We start from the raw sequence: 19,085 nt of genomic DNA, 5'->3' as shown, positions 1-19,085 counted from the left end.
TAAATCGAAGTGTCTATAGGCCTTTTCTACTCTTCCCTCTATAGAGCTGCCAATTCCTTGCGAATCCCAACTTCGCATCTGAGAATGTCACATCTCCAAGTGCTAGCAACCGAATAATATAAATCGCTATGCCAGTGAGGGCTGCAGCCACATGTGAAGGGGACGGCACTCTACCCTAAACATGAGAAAACCATATATGCAATGCCTCTATGAGTTCCTCCTCTGCATAAAGGCATCTAGAATCCTAAGACTGGCAGAGCGTCCTCTTAAATGAGGCTCTAAAGTCATCAATACCATGGGAAAGTAATCTGAAGTGGATACCCTAGCAGAAATGCATACGGATCCACGTCTATCCAGAGCCAAATCATCAACATAAAATCTATCAACCTGTGCATGGATAGGCATCTGCAGCCTCTTGTTCGACCACAAAAACAGAAGTGACTATGGCTAAGTGTGAAAGGCATCATCAAACCATGTATTATCCCAAGCTACCCTCTCCAAAGAGTAAATGTCACCCTCTCTACCCCCTTTCTTATCCGAAGTCAACTCCACCATATTGAAATCACCTCCAATAACCCAAGAATCAGCAGCAACGAGGGCCCAAGAGAGTAGCTCCTTCCACATAAGGACACGATCCCCTCTATTATTGGGGACGAAGAGGTCCTCCAATAAAAAAAAGAACCCATTGAGCTCTAGAGGGGACGATGACTCTGTGCCCAACAACTAAGGTAATAAATAGAATCTGCACACCAAAGCCATGGCCTCAAGAGAATCGAAAACCACCTGAAAGATGCCTCGTCCTAGTATGTGTACAGCTGAAAGGGTGAGGTCTTTCTACAAAAATACAAGCATCTAGTCCCTGGCTTGCGATCTGGAAGGGTGGGGCCCATGGATGGGGCGAAGAACCAAGTATAGACTTCAAGTCCTACATCCATTCTGAGCTGCTGCAACTCATCTTTTGGAAAAATAACTATCTTCCCGGCCGGTGGAAGCAGTTGAGGATTGGCTAGATGAAATTCCATTCGCCAATTGAGGTAAGAAGGACGACTCAAACATGATGAGGCTCTGTCCATCAGAGTCTTGCTGCGAGGGGCAGGAAGAAAGAGGAAAATGGGCTAAGGGGGAAGGGGGATGAGAAATGAATGAAGGGGAGGAGGGCTAAGGGGAAGGGCTATGGAAGCAGAGGGTTGAGGGGGGCCTGAAAGGGAGGAGGGAAGGCTAAGCAAGAGAGGAAGGAGGGTAGATGAGGGTCTAGAGAGGGAGGATAAGGCTAGAGAGGGGGATAGAGAGGAGGCGGGGGGATAGTGGGGGTAGAGAAGCTAGGTAGGGGGACGAGATAGGTGCAGGGGGGCCAAGCCTACAACCAAGGGCATAGGGGGCTAGGGAGAGGGCCGAGGAAGCTGCAGGGGGACTAAGCCTACAACACAGGGATGGAAAGGAAGGGTGGGAAGGCTAGGAGGAGGGGAGAGGTGGAACAGTAGGGTGGGGAGAAGAGAGGGGAGAGGAGGAGGCAAGAGGGTTGAGAGAGGGAGAGGGAGAGGCTCATGTACAGAAAGTACGATATACACAAAACCAACATTTTAGAAATTAGCTTGTACACACAAGCATCAAGGTGATTGGATGCCAACTAGACAAGGATTGACAAAGGGGCTTCTTTGGAATCAATCGCAGAAAGCCCTTTTCCAAGATAAAGGCAGATGACCAAAAGTCCAAGCTCTATTAATCACGAACAAAAGAACAGGGCTCAGCTGATCCCTAAATTCAGCAAAAAAACCACTGTCAAACCATCCCATCCTAGAGATTTGTAGTCCCAATTTGGGCAGCGCCACTTTTAATTCTAATTCTGTAAAATGTAATTCCATCTTATGTGCATCCTCCTCAGAGAGAACTGATTGAATATTTTGTAGAAAAATCCTCCTCGCATCAACCTCCACAAGAAGGGGAGGAGGCAGGGTGGCAAACATATCAGAAAAGTAACTTTAGACCTCATCATCAAGCTACTGTCTATTCATTGTCGATGTTGCACCCCGGTGCAAGACACGTTGCAAGGAATGCATGCAATACGAGGCATGAAGACTTTTGAAAAAAGCCTTAGAAGATCAACTTGTAGAAGCCCAGGAGGCAACCCCACTCACCAAAAGCATAAGTATAGATGAGGTGGCCACCGACCTTCTGAATCGGGTGAGCCAACAACTTAAGGGAGGATGGATAATTGAAGGCCCAAGTAATCCCCACCTATTCGCAAGGCATGACAACATATGGTGTGGGATCTGTACCGGGAACCATCCCACCAATGAGTGCCCTCGCCTTCGGGCAAGGCCAGCACTCTATTGTGCCCATTGTGCACGATGGACATCTTAAGGCATCACAATGTCGATATTCTAATTTCATGCTTGGATCGATGGTACATGATGACTTGACTTGTGATATGCATTTGGATTATGTCTTGCGCTTATCTTGTCGACTTTACGTGTGAGATGCATTTGGATTATGCCTTCTGCTTATCTAACCATTTTTTGGTCTCTTTGACAGTACATTTTGCTTTACCAATGCATGATGTTTCGTTGCTAGGCATGCATCAAGCCTTTCAGATTATGGTCAAGGTTTTCATAAGCCGACTTGTTTTGCTTGCATCCTTTGCATGCATCCATTGATGGATACTGGGCATGCATCCGTTTCTCCATGGGAATGCAGGATCTTATTAAAGACTATGGAAAAAGCTATCTTGGGGATTTGCGTCACAAAGTAGAAGATGCAAAAGCTTTGGCGTAGTGCTTCACTTCTGTAGCAAAGCAGAGCCATTTGTCTATGGATGATCAAATAGTTTTTAGAGATGCACTTCGTGGCAGCTTCGTGGAGGAGTGGGCTTGTAAGTATCCCACAAAAGACAAAAGCAGTTTTGACATTGCCCAGAGCACGTGGGGGCCAAACTACTTTCCCCAAAGCTTCAGCCAAGTAGGGTAATGCAGGCCTGCAATATAAAGGCAGATCAACCACCTCAACCCACACTGCGCATCTGTGTTGTATGAGACTTTGATAATCCTTGGTAGGCATCCAAGGATAGAAATGTACAATTGATTGCCAAAGAAAAGCGGAGATTTAAAATGAAGCTATTGCTTATATTGGGCATCAGTAAAGATGACTTCATAAAAGCCTCTATCTGCTTTATAGCAGCTGTCAACAAAGCAGCCCTTGAGCAAGGATTTCAACCATTGTGCCACAATCACCGCATCAGGCATACTTCCCGGGAAAAACAAAACCACCGCCTTTTGAGTCAAGCTCATAACTGGTCCGAATAAAGCATGTCCCGGGACAAAGACCCGGAAGTCTGGGACAGGCTCATCAACCCAAGCTAGATTGAATTTTGAAAATCCTTACTGTGATGTATCAATTTTAACTGAGAATTCTTTGCAACCACTTGAAGACGCTTGGCAACATTCCTATCATGCTATTGAGATTCCATTTGGAAAATCTTGAAATAAGCAAAAGAAGAGATAAAGTGGAGAACGAAGAGACACGCAGGAAAGAGAAGATATGGACAGAAAAAAATCAGAAATATGAGGCTGAAAAGCGAGGGTAGCTAGGGCTGAATAGTAGGAGAAATAAAGGAAGAGCTTAGCCAAGCTATGTATAGATGAAGGAAGATCTAAATTAGACGACCAATTTCTGGTAATAAAGTGGGATTGTACATTTATTAAAAGGTTGTAACGTATTTCTGTGTGCAGATGCTTAATTTTGCAATGACACACACATATACACACACCCCCTCCCTAAAAATCATGCAAAGCATTAATTGTGAAACCTCTTCACATATAGTTTGCATGATTTCACTGTGTGTGTGTGCGCACGCATGCGTGCTTGTGTGTGGGCGCGATCCAGACAACGGGCATTTTTGGATAAAGGCTGCTCTTCCAAGCTATTTTTTAAGAGTTTACACTACAAAAGACAAGCTACCAATATCTATTGGGATCCGGATGCCTGATGGCTCTTGGTCAACATCTTGTTCAGAGCTTGCTGATTTATGCGTGCAGCACTTCTCCGCTCATTTTGGGCATGTGGATACTCTTTCTCCTCGGGTCGTGTCTACACGTCAGCTTCTTTTGCAGCATATTCATCCAATTCTATCGGATGCTCAGGCTTTGGAACTTGAACTTCCCTTCACTGAAAGCCCAGATCAAGGTAAGCTCTTATTATGTATGTATGGTACAAAGGGGTATATACTAGGCCATTGGCCTTTACCCCAACAGATGGAAATCTCCAGGATGGGATGGTCTCACTATTGAAGCAGCAGCAGCAAGCTTCGAATTGAAAAGTCGTTTCTAGAAATTCGAAAAAAACCCAAAACCCCCAAAAAGCCCCACACTCACGCCACCCACACACACACCTTGCGAGCAACACTTGCAGTTGACGAAAATAGACAGCAAGAACAAGAGAGAAGGTGCAGGATACAAACGCGAATAGAGAAGCAGCCATATAGGCCTGCACGCATCCCTTGGCGATTAGAAGATGAGGTGAAATGGGCACGCAAAGCAGGATTGGAGGTCCGATTGCCAAATGAGTGAGTTCCCACCCCAAAGACTAGCCAAGATGACGGACAAACTGAGTGGGTGGAATGATATCCCCAGTCCATAATAGACTATGCCAGTATTTGGAATGCAAAGGGAGCAGCTTAGACTTCTGAAAATTAACATGAAGACCAGCTGCCAAACCATAAACAGAGAGGGCCTGCATCAAGGCACCAAGATCATGGGGCGTATTCTTCGGGGTAAAGAAAGAATCATCAGCATATGCTTGAGCAACCATGCTACGATTAGCATCCAATTCCAAGCCATGAAGTGATCCTGTAGCCACAAGATGATCAATATATTGCAGCATAGGATGAGTAGCAATGGCATACAGTAAAGCACTGAGAGGGCATCCCTGGCAAACCGAACAACGAAGAGTCCACTCATTAGAGATATCCCCAGAAAGAATGCAAGCCGCATTGCTATCTCTGTGAAGCCAGTAAATAAACTGCTGCATTTTTTGTCCAAACCCCAAAGCTTGCATAGTTTGCAAGATGAAATCCCATTGAACTGTGTCAAAGGCTTTTACAATATCTACTTGCAAGAGTAGAACATCCTGTTGCATGTATTTGGCATATTCAATACTAATATAAGCATTGGCAATGCTATTTGTGATATGGCGATGTGGAACAAAGCCATATTGGGAGGGAGGCAACCCATCATGCAAATAACCTTTAATCCGATCAACCACCATTTTGGCAATGATCTTGTAAATGACTGGCATGAGCGTGATTGGCCTCCAATCACCAAGTGAATCACATAGCTGCTTTTTTGGAATCAGCTTGAGAAGACCCTTTTTCCATGACACAGGCATCTACTAATTTTGCCATGTTGTATTTACCATTTGCAGCAAGGTGAATTTAAGAAGAGACAGGTCACTAGTACTTTGTGAAATGGATACCCTGAATGGTAGAATGTTTAGGTGCTCAAGGCCGCCATGATCAGGGTCGTACAGATCACGCTTCTGGGTTGGATGCCCCATGCCAGAAGGATCACGATCAACGATATAAAGTCCTCACCGACATTGATAGGAGCCTTTGCGTGCCATTGAACCTCACTCAGCCCAGCATAATGCATAGGTGATGGGTATATAGAAACCTTCGAATCAAGTATACCTTCTTCAAGGACCCGGATTGCAATTAAGGAGATCTTCAGCAGGCTGCTGGAAAGTATTGGTAGACTACAACCGGAGCTTGTTTGGCAACAGCAGCAAAAATGAGTCTATGCAAAAGCCACGAAAAGAAGCTGTAGCCATCTACCCTACTTCTCTTCGTTTCCCACTCGAAAGTGTATGCACGCATCACCAATTCGCTTCGCAACTCTCACATATCATCTCCACCATGGTCCTTGCAGTCTACACCATGGTCTTGCAGCTCTTAAAGACTCCTAATCAGCTGCACAACATTTATCCCTCTCAAGGTATTACCTTCTTAGTCAAAAATCTTTACCTCTAGGCGGTCAACTGTATGTTGACCGAGAAAAGGGCATTGTGTCATCTGTAACAGTTAAGCAACACCTGCTTGTAGAACCTCAAATTTCACTTGGGACGCAGAACAATAGTTGCCGTCCTTTTTCAATGATCTCACCACTTCTACAGGTCCGCTCCAACCAGGAACAGAGCCACATCATACAAGAGCAGGATAGGGCCATTCGGGAGCAGGCGGGTCTTATTCAGGGACTCAGACAGGATATCATGCAGCTCCGACAGGAGGTCACAGCCATACACACTGTCCCAGGGAGTACCCCGGTGGTCGAGGCACAGATTGCGAGCATGCAATCTGCTATTGAGGAGACTTCCAGATGAGTTGACGTGGCCAAACGGGAACCCGCAAGGGTCACCATTTCGGCTACACATCATAAAGAAAAGGCTGCCAGTGTGCCACAGCCTCAAGCTGCATCTTCATTCTCATCCTCTTGCTCATCCTCATCCTCATCATCATCTGCATCAATGCCTCCACCCTCCTCATCCTCCTCCTCCTCCTCATCACTATCATCCTCATCTGCCTCGCCATGGAACTCCAAAAGACTAGAGCTGCTTGAAGCTGCAGCAACATCCATCGTTCCTGTAAGTGTAACAATAGGGGCTGCAATGTCTTCTCCCTCTGTATCTGCTTGCCTCGCTAGCAGCCTATCATCATCCTTCTCCTTGTTGATCATTTCTAGGGTCACTTCTATCTTCTCAAATCCCCTTTCCTTGATTTTGGAAATGAGACGCAAATTAGTATGGATGTATACTAATTTCTCGGTATTCTTTGGAAGCAGTCTATTCCTTCTTTTAGTATGGATAAGAGAGAATGTGCTCCAATTCCTCTCACAAGGAGAAGCACATGTGCCTTGCGAGAGCACTCGAAGAGCTAACCGCTGTAAATTTGGTGTGTGAGCCCCAAATGTCTCCCACCATTTCACCCCTTGGTGCATTCTCTTTTCATCCTTTGCAATCGCACGAGCAAATGTGCCTGACATGGATTTGTAAATATCCAACTCATCACATAAGGTGCCTTGGCTGTCAACATCATACTTGGTGTACCGCTCTATGGCATCCATCCACCCATCGTGCACCTCCTTGTCACTATCTGGATTTTTCTCTCTCCAAAAAGGATGGAGAACAAATGCTGCCGCATGCAATGGAGAATGCATCATATTCCACCTGTCAACACATAAGGCTCTAACATCAGCCAGCTTTGAGGATTCAATCCCATCAATAGTTGCCATCTTCTCGACCATCCGATCAGTGAGTTCATATACAAGTCCCATGTAGCCCCTTCCCTATCAGCCAGGCGAAGGATCTTCAAAATAGGTGCACAAAGCTTCACAATGAGTCTTGCATCTTGCCAAAATGAAGCACCCAATATAATAGAAGACACCTGTTGTGCTTTCACAGTGCGTGACACCTTCTTCTTGCAATACTCATCACTGACAACCATGCGACACAATCCATTGTATACCCTCTCATCCAACAAGTTTGCTAACATGATAAACATGTAAGCAAACCGTGTTTGTGCTGGCTTCACCAATTCCTTCTTGCTGAATTTTCTATACATTGCTAACACGGTGTGTTTCCGGGTAACATATGTCACAATCATGTTAGCATGTACCAACACTGGCTTTACCCATGGAAGCTTTCCAATGTCCTCAAACAAGAGGTCAAGGCAATGGCATGTGCATCTAGTATAGAAAATGTGAGGCCACTCTTCCTCCACCAATTCTCCTGCCCGCACACAGTTAGATGCATTGTCCATACACACCTGCACCACATTTTCAGCCCCAACATCAAGAATGGCATCTTTCAGTATCCCAAAGATGTACTGCCCACTTGTGTCCACGGACTTCAAGAAGGCTGAACCATATATGCATGAGACCATAATATTGATTATAGGCCGGCGTCGAGTGTCAGACCAACCATCACAAGTTATGGTGCAGCCATATTTTTTCCACTTATCCCGAAACTGTAGCATCTCTTGATCTATGCATACTGCTTCATTAGTTAGCTCCGTTGTGCGCAAAACATTGTAGGATGGAGGCTTGAAGGTAGGCCCAACTTGGCCAATGGCACGAACCATCTCCAAAAAATAAGGGCTCCTCACCTTCCAATGAGGAATATCCCCTGCAAAGAAAAAACGACGGAGAGCAATGTATGCATCCTTCCGTGCTTGTGACTCCCATGCCTTTTCCAAGGTTCCCTTTGACGTCTTCAACTTCTTTTGCTTTGGCTCATATGCACTGCCAGATGCATTTCCACTTGCAGTACCACTCACTGAGGCATCTCCCAAATCAGCCACATCTTCAACAAGCTGTTTTGCAGCAGTTTTTAGGGCCACCTTTGCCTGCAATCTTCGACAAGTATCTTTCACATTTTCAAGAGGAGCAGTACACTTGTCAACCCCCAAGCCTGTGAGCCCAAGAAAATGTGCCCTTATACGGGTCGGTCCTCCATCCCATGAATGAGGGCAATATTTACATTTATAAGTGAATTGGCCCTTGCCCAAAGGCTTCAAGGCCTCTACAAATTCCCATTCTGGTCCTTTTTGTCTTCCCATTTGTAGATCTACAAGCTGCAAATTTGCAAAAGAGGGCAAATAAGGCATTGGGCAAAGGAACAATTTCCAAAGAGGGCTTGAAGTCCTTGCAGGCTGCCCTGTTAGATGGCATCAACTAAAGAGAGAGCACTTGCTGCAAAACAGGAAAAAAAAGCAGCCATTGCATTTACCTTGACACTTGGAGCAGGTAGAGCGTAGAGGCAAGCTGCGGGCTGCAACTGTACGGTGACCACTCACCTCCAAAGCAAGTATAAGAGGGCAAAGGGCTGTCTAAATAGAGGGCAGCAAGGTGCTGAAGAAGAGGGCAAACTGAAGAACTTAGAAGAGTGAAGGGCTGAGGGGACTCGGGAGTCGGGACTGAAGAAGAGGGCAGCACTGAGCAAGGTGCAGAAGAAGCTTAGAAGAGGGCAAAGGGCTGCAGCCTGCCTAAATAGAAGCAAACGTCAGCCTAAATAGGCTCTTGAGGCAGCAATGGTCGGTGTGTAGCGGCCAGCCTGCAAGCAGAGCGTCGGTCGACGGTGAACAGTACGGAAGCCTTCGCAAGGATGTCGTACGGAATCCGGATTCGAATTTCGAACATCGCAGCCCAGCAACAATATAAGGTACGCATCCCAATTTTTTAACCCCCAAAAAAAGTCACGTACGGAAATCCGTACGGACGTCCGTACGTACGGCCGTACGGAAAAACTGACCGTACGCGTACGGATGCAACAATGCTCTTCACTAGAGGAGGGGTAAAGGATGCTGTAATGAAACTTCATAAAGGCCGAGCGAAGGATCATGAGGGACTATGTACTGAGTTCATTGCATATGGGATTAACCTCCTAGCCCCGATCTTAGCAAAGCTTTTTAATGAAGCGGTTTGTTTGGGATTTCCACACACTTGGACCATTAACACTATCTCACCCATCCACAAGGCAGGGGATCCCATGAGCCCGGAGAACTACAGGACCATTATGATTGGGCGTGTCATGTCCAAGATTTATGCATCAGTACTTGACTCCGAGGTTAGCAAACTTGCAGAGTGTCGAGGACTCAGAGCAGCAGGACAGGCCGGATTCCGGCGTGATCATGGAACCATGGACCACATTCTGACGCTCAGATGTATCATCGAGGAGGCGAGATCACGGAAGCAGAGGGTTTATTGTTGCTTTGTGGATTTTCGCAAGGCATTTGACACAGCCCCAAGAGCCCGCCTCATACGGTGCCTACAGGACTTGGGTTATGACCAGGAGATCATTTGGGCTGTCATGGCACTTTACGAGAGAGTTTCTGGCAGAGTTCGGGTAGGATCCGGGTGGATAGACGAGATCATGAGTACCATCGGGGTCAAACAAGGGTGTCCTTTGTCGCCTACCTTGTTTGGCCTCTACATTGACGAGCTTGAGACAGTGATGCAGACACAGGGGGGTGTAGGTTGCTCTCTTGCAGGCACGCTGATCCAGATTTTGCTCTATGCAGATGACGTGGCTCTCTTGTCTTCCTCAGCAGAGGGGCTTCAAAGACACCTAGACGCACTACAGTCCTTTTGTGAGTCTCATGATTTGAAGGTCAACCTGGGTAAAACCAAGGTCATGATCTTCAATACATCTCGAGCCATCATGCGTCAGGAGCAGTTCACATTTGCGGGGTCATCTGTTGAGATAGTTTCATTATACACTTATCTTCTCTGGACCGCCGAGCTTCACTATGAGACCCACGATGCAGGCACGCTTGAGTAGAGGGTATGCCTCATTGGCCAAGCTAGAGAGGCAGTGCTTCCGCTCACACTTTCAGGATCCACGCACCAAGAGGTTGCTTTTTGACTCCCTGGCTCGCCCAGCGGGGATGTACGGCAGTCCTTGTTGGGGGCCAGACTTGTCGGATACAGAGTGGGCCCGTGTGGAGTGGCTACAGGTTCTCATGCTATCACGGATGATTCGTGGTAAGTCATCCGTTCCTCACCAGATCATTCAGGCTGAGTTTGGGTCACCCCCTTTACAGCTAGATGCTGCATTTCACGTCATCACATATCTGTACCGAGTTAGGGAATATGGGGATTATACCTCGGGGCGTAGCAGGCTACCATGGATAGCTTTATCCTCTTCTAATGCACTTGCAGCAGGAGGAGATCAGAGGTACTGGTATGCACGTACAGAGAGATGGTTTGAGCGACTGGGGCTCCACATGGATAGACTACCTCCCTTCCAGTATAGCATGGATGCTCCGTTCTCTCCCCTCTTATCACACGAGGTCAACCACGTTATCCGTGAGGATCTACTACAGCTACACACTTTTCGGACCTGGTTGGAACCGAGTGAACTCCCAGTGAAGCTTAGCTTCTACAAAGATCACTTCTTACATATCACAGCAGAGGGTTTCATTGACCCACCAAGATACACACAGATTCACCTACCCCACTCGATGAGGATCTCTCTTGGGCAGTTCCGGGTCTCTTCACACAGACTTCGCATCGAGAGCGGCAGAGCAGAGCGACTACCCAGGGAGCAGCGCATATGCACACTATGTGACATACAGGAGGTTGAGACAGAGGAGCATTTCATCTTCAAGTGTCCTGTGTACTATGAGATCCGAGGACGTTTCCACTGCCTCTTCAGAGATAGTTATGGGATTTTAGCCCATTTCCTCTCCTACCCAGACCAGCGGTGTTTGGCAAGTTTCATTCATGAGGCACTTAGACACCGCGAGAGGATACTCCGAGCACGGAGACAGGAGCAGACTTCTTCCTCGGTTGATCCCTCTCAGAGCTCTATCACGGAGTTCTTTCAGCTAGATCACATGGACCCCAATGAGACGAGGCCTCGACATGACCGTGACCCAGAACCCGTCACCCGACAGCTCAGACAGAGGGTCGACACACAGATCACACTTGCAGACATCCCCTCCTTGTTTAGAGTTGAAGCCTGACCAACGGGGGTCGCAGTAGCCAAGGTTAGACGTAGAGCTACGACCAAGAGACGTGCCAGGACCGCACCTCTGAGTGGCCGACAGCACTCTATTGCCGACTTCATGCCTCCACTGCCTCATCCATCCTGATATCTTGTTGTTGCTTAGGATGATGATGATGTTGATGATGATGCTGAGATTGATATATAGTCGACCACCGACATCACTATGTTGTACTTAGGACTTAGTACTGCCATTCTACATTTTTGGCATTTTGCATTTTGCATTGATATGGACGCTCGTTTAGTAGCTCCACTACCATAGCTCGTTGTATCAAGATTTTCACAGTCTCATAGACCCATCGGTCTTCCGAAGACTTTAATAAACTTTCTTTCTTTCTTTTACACAAAGGAGTGTGTATGGCATTGTGGGAGAAGGGTTTTGGTTTGAATTTTGTTTTGTACAATATTTACTTCCATCATTGACACCTAAGAAAGGTAATGTAGCTCAATTCCTTGTATGTGGAAAGACAATTGGTCTCAAAACTTTTTGGATAAGGATTTAGATATTGTTGGACACTCTAGAAAAAGGGTTGTTTCTTAATAATCTATTGACATGTTGCCTACAACCTAAATTTTGTTGAGACAAACTTAAGGCAATGCAATTCGTGTGTAAATATGCATGGCGAGTTGGCCAAATAGAGATGACATACAATGATAAAATGTTTCACATTTCCTTGTTTGTAACTGTTTGATTTTTGGCATGCCCCATGAGGGGCAGGGGGCTTAGTTATCATTCCTCTTTTTCCAAAGAGAAAATCGGCTTCTTCTATTTGCAAAAGCAGGACTCTTGGCTCTCGCTTATTCAGCATCCATTTCTTATTTTCTTCCCTCCATCTTTCTCTCTCTCTCTCTCTCTCTCCGAGCTTCCAGTTCATCATCTTGGGCAGGCCTTATGAATGATGATCATCATTCACCTTGTTTTGTAAATCTCTCTACGACAATCTTTCTTTGATTGTCTGCAAACCCATCATATAGATCATGCTGTCTTCTTATCATATAATGAAATCTTCTCATGATGTAATATTGAGCTCCCCACTCTGGGGACTCCTTTTCATGATATAGGAAAATGTGTACTTACAACCATACATACATTCTCTCTCTCTCTCTCTCTCTCTCTCTCTCTCTCTCTCTATATATATATATATATATATATATATATATATCCATCCATCCATCCATCCATCCATCTATCTATCTATCTATACACACTTTTTTTGGATGACACCAACATCCTCGACAAGCAGCGGATTTTTGTCACTCACCTCCTTAAATTGCATGCACACATTGCTGATTATAGAATTGGTCCAAACAAATGCATCTGATTCCCAATCCAACATACTCGCTGACTCACGATTCATGTAGCATTGCCTTTGTGTCATGTAAGATCTTCACCTTAAAATTCCGTGCTTTCTACTATACTCTGCATATCTCTCTCCTACAAGCTATGTACTTGCAATTACCACCCTCTGCAGAAATATTCGATCCCCCCTTTCCTCCTCCTTCCTGCATGGCACAGCCATGTGTAGGGAGGAGGAGGGGTTTCAAAAAAAAAAAATACACAGCATGGTTTCAAAATATTTTACATAGTGTGGCCTCCTTACCTCTACTCACTCCTTGTCATGTGCACGGATTGGTATCTGACGTGTACTGGGTACACAAGACTAGCTCAGGTAGCCTGGGGAGGCCTAGAGCTAGGCAGGCTTGATTCTCGGGTTGAGTGGCAAGGGTATGAACCAGTTTGAGGTCTTCGCTATTTTTGGCGCTTGGGGCCCAAGTCTATAAAAGGGCCCAGGGGTCCAGTTCTCAGGGAGCCGATGGGAGCAAGTTTTGTTTCCAGGTGCTAGGTCTGATCCTGGATTGAGTCGCGGACGCGCGCCTGCATCTTAGCATAGCCCAAGGCCCAGTAGCAGATCCCAGGCTTCACCGCACTACTGGTGGTATGGGACACCGGGCTGGTTTGGATCTGGTTGGGAGTTCGTGCCAGTAGCTCAGCTCGTGGCTCGGAGGGGACATCTCCTGATTCGGGATCACATCCCGTAGATGTCATGGTTGGGTGGTGAGCAGCCTGCTCAGTTTCTTACGTTGTGTGTGTTCGTTTGCAAATCAGAGGTTTCAGGAGTGCTGGGACGTGTCAGTTGGTATCAGAGCCAACTCCTGAGGTAGGAACTTCTGATGCAAAAACTTTGGACGATTTCTTCCTCCAGGTATGCCCTAATTTCGAAATTTGCTGCTGCAAGTTCTTGTTAGTTCATGGGTTATCGGGGGTGGTCAGGATGTAGGAAAAAGGTAGGAGAAGGAGAGTCTAGATTTCGGAATTTCTGAAGGAATTAGTGAGAGAGGGTTGAGGCGTAGCTAGGAGAGAGTGGAGATGAAGGTAGGAGAGGCGTGAGAAGAGCTGAGTGGAAGGCGAGGGAGTTTTCGTTGCTGGTCAGGGCTGCATAGAGGCAGTGGATGCAAGTGCGAGTGGCTAAGAGGTGCGCCATGGCTGGAAGGTAATTCGGCCAGGCAGGGAGGTGCGCTACGGGCTGGAGCAGGGTGCGGCCACTCTATGGGAGGTGTTGCTTTTTTCGAAAAAGCACCACCCTCCAAGTTTGGGAGGGTGAGCTTTTCTGGGAAGCATGGCTTCCTAGATTAGCTGCCCTATCCCCTATATAGATTGGCAAGGACCCAAGCTCAGCCATAGCCTCACCTAGTGTGCGCAAGAAGCCCTCCTTGCCCATCGATTGGATTGCGCCATCAAGATTCGGTATAGCCTGCGACAGGCTACCGTACAGCCTCCGTCAGAATTCGGTACAGCCTGTGACAGGCTATCGTACAGCTCACTTCAGCATTCGTACAGCCTGCGTCAGCAACTGTACAGCCTGCGACAGTCCGTACAGCCTGTGACAGGCATCCGTACAGACTGCGTCAGAATCAGTACAGCCAGCGGGAGGATTCCGTACGGTACGGTCTGCTGCAGATTTTCGTACACTGCAGGTTGCAGCGAAACCAAGAAGGAAAGACTCCGGGATCATCTACGCCCGCTGTTCGTCAGTTTCCAGCATCTTCTTTCGACCGGCTCCTCTTTCTTCGTCAGAATCTCTTGGGACGGTTTTTTCTCTGCTCCACTCTCCTTCTAGCTTCGATTCCCCCAGTTATTTCTCTCAGTTTTATATTCTTTCAAATCAGATTTCAGACATGTCTGATTCTGTAAATCCCGAGTTTGCCATGGGAGATCAGGATTTGGATTACCCTGCTGAGGAAGACCAGGGTCTTTATGACGATCTGATTACGAAGAAGGCCTTCAGTGAATTCACCACTGCTCTGGATGGAAAATTCGAGCAGGTTAATGCGAATCAAACGGGGTTGACACAGCAACTCCAAGGGATTCAGACGACTCTCACCCTTCTGACTAGCACTGTGCAGGCACTCACGCATGTGGATGCCATGGCTTCAGTGCTAGGTCCGAACATAACTCCAGACCCTTTTCCCGGAGATCAAAAGTCTCTAACTAAGGAGGTTGTTGACACTTGGTTGCACAAGTGGCAGGTACACTTCCAGTTCCACCCATACCCAGATGAAAAGAAAATACAGCTTGCAGCCGGTTTCATGTCAGGAAAGGCTTTGTTATGGTGGAAGGAACTTCAACCTAAGCCGGTTACATGGATAGATTTCGAAGGGGTCTTCAGGAAGGAGTTCCTGAAGAAGGAGGACGATTATGATATCGTTGGCAAGCTTAAAGCCCTCGATATGTCTAAGCTGAATTTGTCATTTGAAGTTTATCTTCAAAGGTTTCGAGATCTGCAGACCAGGGCCACAAAGATGGATCCAATGACCTTGTTAGGTTTCTTTGTGGATGGTTTGCCAGATTCGTACAAGTTGCAGATTAAGAATAACAAATGTACAACGTTGCAAGAGGCCATGAATTACGTGCGTATTTATGATGATACCATGGCCGGTGCAAAGGCAACTACAGTTTCCGACACGAGTGGAAAGAACAAACGTAAGTTCTTTCAGTCTACGACTGGTACCGGGGAGACGAAGTCTATAGACAACGCCTCCAAGAAACACTTGACTCAGGCAAAGAATGGTCGAGCCCGTTTCCTTCGTACATTGAAGCTTAAGAAAGAAGGACGTTGCTTCTACTGCGAGGAGCGGGGCCACACCAAGAACGAATGTCCAAAGCGCAAGAATCAAAAGTTAGCGCTCGGACCGAAGCTCCAGGCGGGTCCACGTACCACAGCCAAGGGAGCGAACCAAGTTTCGATGACAGGTATTTCTGTAAATGTCATTACCTGCCCACTTTCTTGTAATTGCACTTTCAATACTTCATTGTTTGGTTCCCATGATCTTTTCCGAGTTTATGGAGAAGTTAGGGACCAACAGGTTCACATTCTCTTTGACCCGGGCAGAGGTTCACATTCTCTTTGACCCAGGCAGCTCTCACAACTTTGTTAATTACAAATTTGTGCAGAAGATGGGGCTGTCCACGATACCTAGCGATCACACCTATGAGGTGCAGCTTCCAGCTAGGAAGCAGTTTTGGGATCGCAAGATTGAAGCGCTTCCTATCCGGATTCAAGCTTACATAGGGGCTCTTACGTGTTATGTTATGCACTTGGAGCATGTAGACTTGTTAATCGGAATAGAGTGGTTTAAAACCCACAATATTCACATTGGATGGACGGAGCATACTCTTTCTTTTGTAGATAAGGACACCCAATTTTGTATTCAGTGTGATAAAATTCCCTCTTTAGGGACCTATTGTATCTGCAATGCAGCTTTGGAATATATTAAACACTTCTCATTATGATGTCTATCAGTGTGTTTTGATTCCACTTTCTTCATTTGTTGTCTCTGTAATTAACAAGAATGATTTAAGTGTGTTTGAACACCGTGAATTGAGAATGTTGTTAGATAGTTTTAAGGATGTATTCCCTGCTCAACTACCGGTAGCTTTACCTCCAGAACGGGCAGTAGATCATCGCATAGACTTAGTCCCAGGGGCTCAACCTATTAGTGTACCACCTTATAGGATGAGCCAGCTAGAGGAGGATGAGCTAGCTTCACAGCTACAGGATTACCTGAATATGGGCTATATTCACCCAAGTAAATCACCTTGGGGTGCACCTGTCCTCTTAAGAAAGAAGAAAGATTCTACATGGAGAATGTGTATAGATTATAAACGATTAAATAAAGTGACAATTAAGAATCGATACCCTCTACCTCGTTCCGATGATCTGATAGACCGTTTGGCCGGAGCGAAGTATTTCACTAAGATTGATTTGCGTACGGGTTATCACCAAATCTGTATCTATGCTAAACACATAGATAGAACCGCATTCCGAACTAGGTATGGTCATTACGAGTTTCTTGTATTACCTTTTGGTTTGACCAATGCTCCTGCCACCTTCCAGCAAATGATGAACAATTTGTTCCGAGATTTTCTGGGCAAATTCGTTGTAGTATTCTTAGATGACATCTTGGTATACAGTCGAACGCTTGAGGATCACATAGGACACCTCCGGATTGTCTTAGTTATACTAAGACAGCATAAGCTCTATGCCAAGATGAGTAAATGTGACTTCTTTATGAAGGAGATCATTTACTTAGGACACAAGATTTCTTCTAAAGGTATTAGCATTGATCTGGATCGTATCCAGAAGGTTTTAGAATGGCCTATTCCTCAGACTGTGAAACAACTTCGTTCTTTCCTAGGATTTACGGTATTTCTACGGAAGTCTGTGCGTGATTATTCACATATCACGGCACCCCTAACAAACATATTGAAAGGTCGTGGACGCAGGTCTACCCAGCCGATCTCTTGGAATGATGCAATGAACAAGGTTTTTGAAACCTTGAAGTTTTCTATCAAGGAAGCACCCGTTCTTGCATTACCCGATCCTACCTGGCCTTATGTTCTAGAGGCCGATGCGAGTGATTTTGTGATTGGGGCAGCTCTATTCCAAGAGGGTAGACCTGTAGCTTTTGAGAGTAAGAAGCTAGACGACATGCAATATCATTGGCCCACACTAGAAAAGGAACTTTATGCTGTAGTGTATGCCCTTAAGGTTTGGAGACACTACTTGTATGGTTCAAAGTTCCTTGTATTGACTGATCATCAGTCAATTAAGTATGTGTGTGATGGGTCTGAATTGAGGGGAAGGAAAGCTAGATGGGCAGAATTAATGCAAGATTTTGATTTTGAAATACGTTATCGAAAGGATTCGTTGAATAGTGTGGCGGATGCCTTAAGTCGAGTTAAGTTTGTAAATGCTATGTCATTTACAGATATATCCTCAGACCTATTTCAATCCTTGAGAGGGCTATACGCAACTGATAGTCATTTCAGTTCTTATTGGCAGAGAGTCCAGGATGGGAGCTCCATGGTTGACCAGGACTCAGGGATTGTGCCACCTTACGGTACAGGCGGCGGGAGGTCAGTGGATGATTAGGAACGGCTTGCTGTTCCCAAATGGAAAGATTTGTGTGCCAGATGTTCTGGACCTTAGATCCAAGATTCTCTGGGAGTGTCATGATGCTCCTAGTGCTGGACATCTGGGTATACATAGGACTCTGTCTCTTGTGAAGCATACCTTTTATTGGCCTAAGATGCGTGCATTTATTGAGAACTATGTAGTAGGTTGCCGGATTTGTCTGGTTACTAAGGCAGAACGCCTTAGAAGCGCGGGTTTATTACAGCCATTACAGATTCCAGGCAATAAATGGGAAAGTATTTCCATGGATTTTATTACTGGTTTGCCTCGAACGCGCAAGGGTCATGACTCCATTTGGGTCATAGTCGACCATTTGACAAAAATGGCTAGGTTCTTACCTACTAGAACAACTATTTCAGCTGTTCAGTTGGCTCACGAGTTTGTGGACCACTTGTTTAAGCTGTATGGTTTGCCATCTGACATAGTCAGTGACAGGGACTCAAAGTTTACAAGTAACTTCTGAACACTTGTTTTTGAGAAGTTAGAAACTACTCTAAGTATGAGTTCCTCGGATCATGCACAATCCGATGGCAGTATAGAGAAGGTTAACCAGTTGGTTGAAGACATGCTTCGGGCATATGTATCTAAGAGACAGTCTTCATGGGAAGATTATCTACCTATGATAGAATTTGCTTACAACAGTGCAAAGCATTCTAGTACTGGTTACAGTCCTTTTATGCTTATGTACGGGTTTCAACCTAAGTCACCAGTTATGGTTGGGTTAAAAGGGGTTCAAAATGATGCTGCTAAGAACTTCTTGCAAGACATGCAGGAAATGTTGCAGTTTGCCAAGGAGTCTATTAGAAGTGCCCAGGATCGGAACAGATTTTATGCTAATAGACATCGTTCACCTAGAGAGTTCTCTGAAGGAACGACGGTATATTTGCGAATTCCCAAGGAATCCAAGAGCCTAAGTACTGGTTTGGTTCCGAAATTATCCCCCAGATACTGTGGTCCGTTCAAGGTCATTAAAAGAATTGGACCAGTTGCATATCGACTAGAATTGCCTCCTGATGTTAAAGTACATCCAGTTTTTCATGTCAGTCGACTGAAAGAAGT

General features: G+C 45.9%; 2 protein-coding genes across 2 annotated transcripts in view; both read right to left on the bottom strand.

Moving 5' to 3' along the window:
* GLY3 (glyoxalase II 3) overlaps positions 1 to 19,085 on the bottom strand; it is a 158,882-nt gene that overhangs the window by 14,473 nt on the left and 125,324 nt on the right. The gene's annotated exons all lie outside the window — the stretch shown is intronic.
* LOC147894745 (uncharacterized) lies at positions 6,453 to 7,304 on the bottom strand. The gene has a single exon (XM_087384613.1). The coding sequence runs from the start codon at positions 7,287 to 7,289 to the stop codon at positions 6,453 to 6,455; it is 837 nt and encodes a 278-aa protein (XP_087240739.1). The 5' UTR covers positions 7,290 to 7,304.

This window comes from Dipteris shenzhenensis, chromosome 14 (assembly GCF_047967505.1).
Source record: "Dipteris shenzhenensis isolate YYH24624 ecotype China chromosome 14, Dip_SZ_1.0, whole genome shotgun sequence".
NCBI lineage: Eukaryota > Viridiplantae > Streptophyta > Polypodiopsida > Gleicheniales > Dipteridaceae > Dipteris > Dipteris shenzhenensis.
The sequence above is the reverse complement of the archived record's forward strand: the minus strand, read 5'-3'. Positions and strand labels throughout refer to the sequence as shown.